The sequence below is a fragment of the Nothobranchius furzeri genome, chromosome 7 (assembly GCF_043380555.1).
Source record: "Nothobranchius furzeri strain GRZ-AD chromosome 7, NfurGRZ-RIMD1, whole genome shotgun sequence".
In the NCBI taxonomy this organism is placed as follows: domain Eukaryota; kingdom Metazoa; phylum Chordata; class Actinopteri; order Cyprinodontiformes; family Nothobranchiidae; genus Nothobranchius; species Nothobranchius furzeri.
This window is the reverse complement of record NC_091747.1, coordinates 71,480,081-71,491,529: the sequence shown is the minus strand read 5'-3', so window position 1 is coordinate 71,491,529 and position 11,449 is coordinate 71,480,081. Positions and strand designations below refer to the sequence as shown.

General features: G+C 46.3%; 1 protein-coding gene across 1 annotated transcript in view; it reads left to right on the top strand.

Moving 5' to 3' along the window:
- Nucleotides 1-10,838, top strand: part of pex6 (peroxisomal biogenesis factor 6) — a 35,771-nt gene extending 24,933 nt beyond the window's left edge. Inside the window, exons 15-18 of the mRNA XM_070553699.1 lie at nt 277-393; nt 3,008-3,085; nt 8,020-8,159; nt 8,232-10,838. Coding sequence (XP_070409800.1) covers nt 277-393; nt 3,008-3,085; nt 8,020-8,159; nt 8,232-8,368 — 472 coding nt within the window. The 3' untranslated portion in view covers nt 8,369-10,838. The remainder of the gene's footprint in view (nt 1-276; nt 394-3,007; nt 3,086-8,019; nt 8,160-8,231) is intronic.
- The last annotated feature ends 611 nt before the right edge of the window (nt 10,839-11,449 follow it).

Genomic DNA, 11,449 nt, shown 5'->3' with positions numbered 1-11,449 from the left:
CCTTGCTGGACACACTGGTTTCATGCTCAGTGGTTGGGAGAAACCCAAACACCAGTTAGTGAGATAAACATGCTTTGTCTCTTAGCCATGTTGGGGTCCAGGAGCAGCAGTAGCAACACCTTTGGCAGGAAGCTAGCTCAGCTAAAGCTGCACACAAGCAGGTCTCACCAGGACAGTGTCTTCATACTCGTGTAGCTGTCACCTCCTCTCTGTATGCATCACTTCCTGTACTGAGTTTCAGGAGCACCCATACAGTGAAACTGGATCTGTCTGCAGGGTTGTGTCTCAGCTGCTGGCAGAACTGGACACGTTGCAACTGTCTGCTGAGGTTTTTGTGATCGGAGCCACGAACCGCCCCGACCTGCTGGACCAGTCGCTGCTGAGGCCTGGCAGGTTTGAAGTCTCTCGCAAAGCCACACACAAGCTTGAATGCATCACAGCAACTCCCACAGCTCCCAGTTTTACTGCAGTGGGCTTCGTTTTTAAATGCTGAAGATGTCTGTAGTATTAGTATTAGACATGCGGATCAAGGAGGCCACGGGCCGGTTGGAGCACCAAGTTTTAACCATCTGGTTCATCATTTCAGTCATTTAAATGCAGCTTTTCACTTAGACATTTTGTGCAACACAGCATGATGATGATGATGAACATACACAGCATCATGCGGCCACCACCATGCTAGACAGGTGGTTTAACATTCTTCGGTTTGAAAGCCTAACCATGACTTCACCAAACAAATGTCTCGTCATTATGACCAAACCGCTCAATCTGTGTGAGACAGAAAAAGTAGGACATGTCCATGTCCAGCTGCGGGTTCATTTCCAGCTAACGGAACCCTCTCAATTCATGATGTTAAGCTGGTTTCATCGAGGACAATTCAATTCAGTTCAGTTCAATTTTATTTATATAGCACCAAATCACGACAAGCGTCGTCTCAAGGCACTTCACATAATAAACATTCCAGTCCAGGTCAGTTCATTAAGCCAATCAGAAATAATGTTTCCTATATAAGGAACCCAGCAAATTGCACTTTACAGCAATCCTCATACTAAGCAAGCATTTTGCGACAGTGGAGAGGAAAACTCCCTTTTAACAGGAAGAAACCTCCAGAGGATCCTGGCTCAGTATAAGCAGCCATCCACCACGACTCACTGGGGGTGGAGAAGACAGAGCAGACACACACACAGCAATGTGTCTATGGTTATATTGTGATTTCTTAGTAAATATTCTATTTGGTGAGAGATGAACTTTATCGTATTTATCCTAGTGAATCTCTTTTCTTCTGGGGAGGCAGATGGTTGCCATTCCAATGGTAAAGGCTGTCAGATGAAAAGAGAAACAGAAAAGTTCAGTCATGATCACTATCAGAATTTATTCAATTGGTAAAGAACACAACAATCTCCTCAGATGATGTCATTAGAAACACATCAGAGAAAATACGAATGGGATCTGAGAACATCTAACGAAAAAGTAAAATAAATGAAAACCATCATCAGACAAAAACTAAGAAACTTCAAAAAACAATGATGTAGTCTGATAAATTAAAAAGAACTTCAAAGAAAGTTTCACGTGACAAAGGAAAACAAAACTAAGTTAAGAGGGAAGTGCGACGACATTAAATAAGGACAGTGATGAATGATGACATACCGGCTTTGCAGTCACTGTAAGGATTTATGTTTCTTGACCATCACCCACAGGTGATAATAATAATAATGCATTGAACTTATATAGCACTTTTCAAGACACCCAAAGACGCTTTCACACACTCACATTCACACACTGCTAGTGATGGTAAGCTACTTGTAGCCACAGCCGCCATGTGGAGGTCTGACAGAGGCGAGGCTGCCATTTGGTGCCGTCGGCCCCTCTGACCACCACTAACACAGGCAAGTTGGGTGAAGTGTCTTGCCCAAGGACACAACAGCAGGATACCCCTGGCAGGAGCTGGAATCCAACCCATGACCCTCCCGATCATGAGGCAACCCGCTCTACCACCTGAGCTACTGCTGCCCCGATGTGAGTCACGCTGTAACTCCTGACTCCACGACCACAGCTTTCTGCTTTTCAGAAGAGATCGACCCAACTTTCTGTGAAACAAAATGACCGTAGGCCTCCAGACTTTTGAAAGCCTTTCATGTTTTAATCAGGGTATCCGCGGGTCCTTAAAAAGTCTTAAAAAGTCTTAAATTAGCTTTTCCTAATTTAAGGCCTTAAAAGTCCTTAAAAATGACAAATAATCCTTAAATCCAGTTTCCAAAGGCCTTAAATTACCAAAGACCCAGTAAACAAGATTCTTTTATTCCTATAAAAATTCCGTGAATTTCTAGTTAGTGTTCAGCATTTTTTGTGTACGATGTTGACGTAAGCGGAACCGTACGCAGTCAGTTGGTTGTGAAAGGGGGCTGTTTTTTTTAGATGAGCACATTAGCTGGTTAAGCTAGTGGGAGCTTGCGCCATGGGAAAGGGCAAGTTTAATGGTAACTGGATGGCTAATCCCACGTTTGCGACGTGGTTAGCACCGGTTCCAGGCAATAGCTGGAAATTTTAGCTTAAATTTAATTTTTAAAATCGCTTAAATTTGGTCAAAGTGGCCTTAAAAAGGTCTTAAAAAGTCTTAAATTTGGCTCCCTTAAATCTGCAGATACCCTGTTTAATGAGTGAAGGGTCCAGGCTTTCTGTTGAATAGGAGTACATATCTTCCAGATGGATTTGTGGAAAAAACACATGCGACTCATACCAACGCCTTCAGTCATCCCAGTGCTCATACGGGGTTTTACTAACTTTAATTTTGTCTTAAATGTAGATTTTAAGCTCTTCTCTAAACCTCCTCCTGTCTTTAGACGTTAAAGTTTTTATATATTGGGGATTTCTTGAAAGTATACCCACGTATTGATAGCAGTGTGTCACCAAAGATCCTCCTATAGGAGGCCCATGTGCACAGTGAATGAACGATGGTCTTGCTGAGGCTGACTCTTGACTAAAGATTCAACATTCTGTGTCCCGTCAGGTTCGATAAGCTGGTCTATGTTGGAATCAACAAGGATCGGGTCTCCCAGCTGCAGGTTCTCCAGGCCATCCTCAGGAAGTAAGAAACAGGAAATAGGCTCAAATATATTTATATCACCAACAGAGTTATTTAATGAGGTTGTCGTCACCAAATGTTAGAACTGAGTTTTCCTCCATCTGAAGGTTTCTCCAACCACTTATTTCTGCTTGCTCCTTACACTTTGTTGTAATTTATGAAGAAATCCCAAAAGCTGATTATAACGTGTTTCTATTCAGTCTTTGCTTAAATGGAGATTTCAATGAATTTGTGTTCATCATAAACATCTTTGATCAGAGTTAGTTCGTCGTCGTCGTCTTCCTCCGATTATCCGGATCCGGGTCGCGGGGGCAGCATCCCAACTATGGAGCTCCAGACCGTCCTCTCCCCAGCCACTTCCACCAACTCCTCCAGCAGGACCCCAAGGCGTTCCCGAACCAGATTGGAGATGTAACCTCTCCGATGTGTCCTGGGTCGACCCGGGGGTCTCCTACCGGCAGGACATGCCCGAAACACCTCCCCAGGGAGGCGTCCAGGAGGCATCCTGACCAGATGCCCAAACCACCTCAACTCACTCCTTTCGATCCAGAGGAGCAACGGTTCTACTCCGAGTCCCTCTCGAATGTCCGAGCTTCTCACCCTATCTCTAAGGCTGAGCCCGGCCACTCTATAGAGGAAACTCATTTTGGCCGCTTGTATCCGCGATCTCGTTCTTTCGGTCATTACCCAAAGCTCACGACCATAGGTGAGGATTGGGACGTAGATCGACCGGTGAATCGAGAGCCTGGTTTTCTGGCTCAGCTCCCTCTTCACCACAACAGATTGGCTCAGTGTCTGCATCACTGCAGACGCCGAACCAATCCGCCTGTTGATCTCCCGATCCCTCCTACCCTCACTCGTGAACAAGACCCCGAGATACTTAAACTCCTCCACTTGAGGTAGGACCTCTCCCCTGACCCGGAGTTGGCAAGCCACCCTTTTCCGGTCGAGAACCATGGTCTCAGATTTGGAGGTGCTGATCCTCATCCCAGCCGCTTCACACTCGCCCGTGAACCTACCCAGCAAGAGCTGAAGGTCAGAGCTGGATGAAGCTAGGAGGACCACATCATCCACAAAAAGCTGAGACGAGATTCTCCTGCCACCAAACTCGACACACTCCACACCACGGCTGCACCTAGAAATTCTGTCCATAAAGGTAATGAACAGAACCGGTGACAAAGGGCAGCCCTTGGCGGAGTCCAACCTTCACCGGAAACAGGTCCGACTTACTACCAGCTATGCGGACCAAACTCACGCTCCTCTGGTAAAGGGACTGAATGGCCCTTAACAGAAAGCCATCCACCCCATACTCCTGGAGCGTCCCCCACAGGGTGCCCCTGGGGACACGGTCATAAGCCTTCTCCAAATCCACAAAACACATGTGGATTGGTTGGGCAAACTCCCATGCCCCCTACATCACCCTTGCAAGGGTATAGAGCTGGTCCACAGTTCCACGGCCAGGATGAAAACCACATTAATCCTCTGCAATCTGAGATTCAACTATCGATCGGACCCTCCTCTCCAGTACCTTGGAGTAGACCTTTCTAGGGAGGCTGAGGAGTGTGATCCCCCTATAGTTGGAACACACCCTCAGGTCACCCTTCTTAAAGATGGGGACCACCACCCCGGACTGCCACTCCACAGGAACTGCTCCCGATGACCACGCAATGTTGCAGAGACGTGTCAACCATGACAGCCCTACAACAGCCATAGCCTTGAGATACCCAGGACAAATCTCATCCGCCCCCTGGGCTCCGCCGCTGTGTAGTTGTTTGACTACCTCAGCAACTTCTGCCCCCGAGATTTGACAGTCCATGTCCAGGTCTCCCGGCTCTGGTTCCTCCTCGGAATGTGCGTAGGTGGGATTGAGGAGCTCCTCAAAGTATTCCTTCCACCGTCCGACTATAGCCTCAGTTGACGTCAGCAGCTCCCCATCCCCACTGTAAACAGTGTGAGCAAGTTGCTGCCTTCCTCTCCTGAGGCGCCGGACAGTTTGCCAGAACCTCTTTGGAGCCGATCGATAGTCTTTCTCCATGGCCTCACCAAACTCCTCCCACACCTGAGATTTTGCCTCGGCAACTGCCACTGCTGCACCCTGCTTGGCTATCCGGTACCTGTCTGCTGCCTCCGGAGACCCACAGACCAGCCACGCCCTGTAGGCCTCCTTCTTCAGCCTGACGGCTCCCCGAACCTCTGGTGTCCCCCAGCGGGTACGGGGGTTGCCACCACGACTGGCACCGGCCACCTTGCGACCACAGCTAGCAACAGCCGCCTCAACAATCGCAGAGTGGAACAAGGCCCACTCGGAGTCAATGTCCCCCACTGCTCTCGGGACGCGGTCAAAGCTCTGCCGGAGGTGGGAGTTGAAGACTGTCTTGACAGGTTCTTCTGCCAGGCGTTCCCAGCAGACCCTCGCTATGCGTTTGGGTCTCCCAGGTCTACGCGGCATCTTCCCCTGCCATCTGATCCAACTCACCACCAGGTGGTGATCAGTTGACAGCTCCGCTCCTCTCTTCACTCGGGTGTCCAAAACATACGGCCGCAGGTCAGATGATACGACTACAAAGTCTATCATCGACCTGCGACCTAGACTGCCCTAGTACCGAGTGTACCGATGGGCATCCTTATGTTCGAACATGGTGTTCGTTATGGCCAAACTGCGGCTTGCACAGAAGTCCAATAACGAAGCACCACTCGAGTTCAGATCAGGCGGGCCGTTCCTCCCAATCACATCCCTCCAGGTCATGCTATCATTGCCCACGTGAGCATTGAAGTCCCCCAGCAGGACAATGGAGTCCCCTGATGGAGCAGGGCACTCAGGTCAGGTATCTGGCACTCGTCCCAGGGACTCCAAAAAGGGTGGGTACTCTGAACTGATATTTGGCCCATAAGCATAAACAACAGTCAGGACCGGTACCCCGACCCGAAGGCACAGGGAAGCTACCCTCTCATCCCCCGGGGTAAACCCCAACGCACAGGCAGAGAGTCTTGGGGCTAACAAAAAGCCAACCCCAGCCCTCCGCCTCTCACCCGGAGCAACTCCAGCAAAGGAGAGTGTCCAACCCCTCTCAAGGACTTGGGTTCCAGAGCCAATGCTATGTGTCGAGGTGAGTCCGACTATATCTAGCCGGTACCGCTCAACCTCTGCCACAAGCTCCTGCTCCTTCCCCGCCAGCGAGGTGACGTTCCATGTCCCAAAAACCAGTTTCCTTGTCCAGGGATCGGACCGCCAAGGCTCCCGCCTCGGTCTGCCACCCGATCCACACTACCCTTCATGTTCCTCCTGCGGGTGGTGGGTTAGTTCAAAAACTAAAATAACTTAAATATTCAAACTTGAACTCAGATATTCCACCCAAAATAGAAGTTGTGTCTGTTGACATATTTCCCAAAGTTAGATAAGTAGAAAAAACAACCAGTCCAGTAAGAGACCCGGATGTACTCTTTAGTGTTAGCTTAGCATAAAACACAGTAAGTGAATGGGTCCAACTAGCATTGTGAGTAAAAACATCCTTAAAATCACTCAGTAGTGATCCCAATTCTGCTTGGTGACCTAAATAATCAGACTGACTGCAAGTGAAAATGATTAGTATCATAACACACACACACACGACAGCGAGAGAGAAAAATCGCATCTGCGCAGGAGAGATTGGCACTTGTGTGTGTTGCATGAACATTTGTAATGCTGACAGAGTGTGCAGAGCCAGGGTTTCCCCCAACGCTGGGTCACACGCCAGGCTAAGTGTGGTCACATCCCCCTCCCTGGCCCGACCTTCTTCACTGTAAGATGTTTGGCTGCAAAACGAACCCCCCCCCCCGGGGTCTGGGGGAAACCCTGTGAGCGGTGATCTGAACCTGTGAGCAGCCTTCTGCAGTAACGAAGACCTGACTGACTGGTGATCAGTAACACCTGCTCCTCCTGCCTGGTAATCCGAAATAAATCGCTTTGAATGACCTGCTTTCCCCCTGTAGCCGTGAAACACAGAAGTCATTCCGTTTGCAGAGGACAGACGGGAGGACGGCAGGAATTAGACTTATTAAATGTGTTCAGACCGCAAAGAATTAGGGAAACTCTTCAAACAGCTCTGCAGGGAGCCTATGTTTTATTCCTGCATTATTAGGAGACAAAATAACATGGACGAGCTCTGCTGCTGCTGCTGCTGCTGTGTGTGTGTGTGTGTGTGTGTGTGTGTGTGTGTGTGTGTGTGTGTGTGTGTGTGTGTGTGTGTCTTTATAACAAATTTTGACTTTAACCTGGAACGTGTGGACATTTTGCTGGTCCACACAATGCTAATGCTAAGCACCCTAAAACCTTTTAGAGGTATGGTGTGGATTAACTTTTAGTTCAGGTTAGGGTTAGGAATAGAGCCCCATTGGTTATGGTAGGGTATGGGTAGACGTATTAGAAAAAGTGTGTGTGTGTGTGTGTGTGTGTGTGTGTGTGTTATGCCGGTTCGCTAGCAACATGTGCATCTGTGTTTAGAGAAGCAGATGGCTGCCTTGCACCTTTCAGCGGAGGCTTACAGCTGTGCTTTGTCATAAAGTAGTTCCAAGTTTTAAGTGGTGCCTGTGATTCCTTTATGATGCTAATCATTTTCACTTGCAGTCAGTCTGATTATTTAGGCCGACAAGCAGAATTGGGATCACTACTGAGTGATTTTAAGGATGTTTTTACTCACAATGCTAGTTGGACCCATTCACTTACTGTGTTTTATGCTAAGCTAAAGCTAAAGTCTCCTAAAGAATGACTGGGCTGGTTGAAAGTAGTTTTTCCCACTTATCTACTGCTGGGAAATATGTCAACAGACAAAATTTAAATTTGGATGGAATATCCATTTAAATGATTTGGAGCCATGACATCACTTGAATCTACAGCAAAAAGAAACAGTGCTGTTTTTATGTGATATTCTTTGTAAAATGAGGTTTAATCTCACCACCAGGTTCCAGCTGGACCCAGATGTGAACCTACAGGAAGTCGTGGACCGCTGCCCCGCTCACATGACTGGTGCTGATCTGTATGCTCTCTGTTCAGACGCCATGACAGCCGCCATCAAGAGGAAGATCTGTCTCATAGATGATGGTAAAAGCACAGGAACATGCGGCAGACTTAGTTTATTGGTATCACGTTCAACTCCACCCTCCTTTTCCTCAGGTCTAGATTCAGAAGAATCTCCTGTCCTCTTGTCCATCAAGGATTTCTCTACAGCTCTGGGAAACTTCAAACCATCGGTTTCTGACCATGAGCTGCTGCGATACCAAAACATTCATCAGAAGCTCTCTGCAACGTAGAAGCTGCTGTTCATCAGGATTGTGCAATTGGAGCCTTTCAGCAGCCAGCTAGATGTATAAAGAAGATTAAATTAGTAAATCAATAAATAATTTGAATAGCATTTAACCTCTGAGCAGTTCATGCTGTAAAGAACGATGGTATTGTAACCCCAGATTCTGAGTTCAGGCGTAGCCCTTTAGGTAGGGATGCTCCAATTCAATCACGTGATTTTCAGAGGAATGGGATCAGCAGGGGCGGCATTAGGCCCGGCTACTTGGGCTGAAGCTCCGGATGTTCTATGAAAAGCCCCGGGTCTAAATCGCGGAAGTAACATGCAGTACCAAAGTCCAACAGAGAGGGAGCAGCTGGCAGTAGTTTGTATGCAGCCTGCCTGAGCCTCCACCACTGAAGAAGAAGCCCTTCAGCAGCCGGCTTCTTCTACACTCTCTGCCTGAAACGCATGAGTGAAGATGGACATAAGGACGTTTTTAGACCAAAAGTACAACGACAGAACCCCAGCTTTGATGAGACCGGTGTTGACTCAGGTTTGTGAGTCTTATTTGAAAATATTTGTTGTGCTGCTGGTTTGCCTAAAGTTAGCTTATCAGGTAAAGTTGTTGGAGAAAGAAAGGTAATATTTACTATCATCTCACACTAAACACTAGCAGGAACAATACTCTGCCCTGAAAATGCTTAATATGTTGCTTCAGATTAAAAATTATGTGGTACAAGACAAATATATATGATGTTGACTAGTGCGTGTCACGTGTGTGTGTTAAGCCCCGGATCTTCTTCAGTCCTAAATCCGCCCCTGGGGATCAGGAGAAAAAAAATTAGATTTTACTTTTTAAAACATCAATCATGACTTTCAAAATTCATCTTGAGACAGATTTTTTCAAATGGAATAAAAATGGATCATTTTTAATTCCAGTAAGTTCCTCTACATCGATATTATTTGTTTCTTGTATGAAAACGACACCGTAACGTCACATAATTTACCGCAGGCAGGGATTCAGACACCAGGATGCAGCTGTTAGCAAGCAGGCCAACGCAGAGCTAGCATGTCTCCTCAGGAGAGCTAAAATGTCTTCCGCTTGGTGGTATTTTTAACTGGACAGAAAGGGCGGAGCAACAACCACTTGTAAACAACCACTGGGCATTCAGCGGGTTAGAAAGGACAGTCTGCCTTCAAGCAGACTTTAGCTTTCAGCTTTTCCCTTTGGGTTTCACTGGGAATGAATGTAAAAAGCCTAAAATTAAGCCAATACACCACGGCTGTTTCTGAGATGAGTGCATCAGTACATCTTAACCTAGAAACATGGTTCACATTTTTATTGGGTAATTTAAAAACAGCTTTTTTCTAACCACTGATTAAGTTTCGGATACATTTTGGGGGTTTTCCTATAAAGTTTGAGATTCAGCCTTTTTAATAATAGGGAGGAAATGCATGGCATGGAATTACTTAAGCTTCAAATGCACCTTTCATTAAACTGTTTTCAGTCATTTTTCAATCTCAAATGTTTAACAGTTTCAGCCACTTAAAGCTCAGGTGCAACTGTTACAGCAGAATCAGGACCAGAACCCACCCACAGACCATCATTTTCTCTTTTCCTTTTTCTTTAATTTCATCCACTTTAATTTCCTTTCATTTCATGCACTTGTCCGTTGACGGGCCGCAGGGGCAGCAGCCTAAGCATAGAGGTGCAGAGCCAGCCCCTTGGCCCAGCTCCTCTGGGGGGACCCCAATGCCTTCCCTGGCCAGCAAGAAACATAGTACCTCCAGCGTGTCTTGGGTTTTCCTTTGAATTTCCTCCTGGTTGGATGTGCATGGAAAACCTCATCCGAGCCACCTCAACTGCATCCTCTCAATGTGGAGAATTAGCGGATCTACTTGGAGCCCCTCCCGGATAACCAAATTTCTCACCTTATCTCTAAGGGAGGGCCCATCCACCCTGTGGAGAAAACTCACTTCAACCGTTTATATCCAGGATCTCGTTCTTTCGGTCACTTCCCAAAGCTTGTGACCAAAGGTGAGGGTAGGAACGTAGATCGACCAGTAAATCAAGAGCTTGCCTTCCGACTCAGCTCTCTCTTCACCATGACGGATTGATACAATGCCCGCATCACTGCAGACGCAGCACCAATCCACCTATTTGATCTTGCACTCCGTCTTTCCCTCACTCATATACAAGGACCCGAGATAACTCCTCACCAGCCAACCAAGACAAACTACTTTTGCATACTTCAACCTAGAGAATTCGTTTGTTTTATGGCTGTCACAAGACATTCAGCTACTACCGAATAATTCATCTTCATATCTTACCAATTTTCATAATCATAGTTCTTAGGTACATTTGACTAGATTAGAAAATGTGACCTTTGTCATTGCCAGCAAAGTGTATATAACAATGAATTGAGATGAACTTTTGTTATTGACCAAATACATATTTTCACTATGATTTGCAAATAAATGATTTAAAAATCAGACAACGTGACTTCCTGGATTATCTTTTTCTCATTTAGTCTCAGAGTTGAGGTATAGCCTACCTAAGATGAAAACTACAGGCCTCATCTTTTTTAAGTGGGAGAACCTGCACAGTTGGAGGCTTACTACCTAATGTTGGTTTCAGTTTTTCAGGACATTTTATCTTTCTATAAATATTTTCACCTTTTAACTAGAGCTTTAACCGTGCTTTTCAGAAATGTTTAGGCTTTTTAAGCTTCAAAATCTGCTTCACAATTAAAATATGCTTAAATTTCTAATACAGTTTTTACGAGCTAATCATTAGAAACCAACAATTTTACTCTTAACTGCTAAAATATCAGCTGTTTTAACAGTTCAGCTGTCCAGATTTTGAAGAAAGTTCAGGCATTTATGCGGTTTAGGATTCTCCCATCATTTTTACACCAGAGATCAGCTGTTGGTGCTGCGGATATCAGAGCCAATTCTCCCCAGGATTAAGGAGGAAACGTAGAGGGTGCAGAGCAGGTCGTAAGCTCCAAGAGAGAAAACGGAGGTAAACCATTTTTACCCTCTGATTAAGGGAAATGTCCGTTCTCTGCCCAATCAGATTGATGAGCTTGTCGGTCGTAAATCTGAC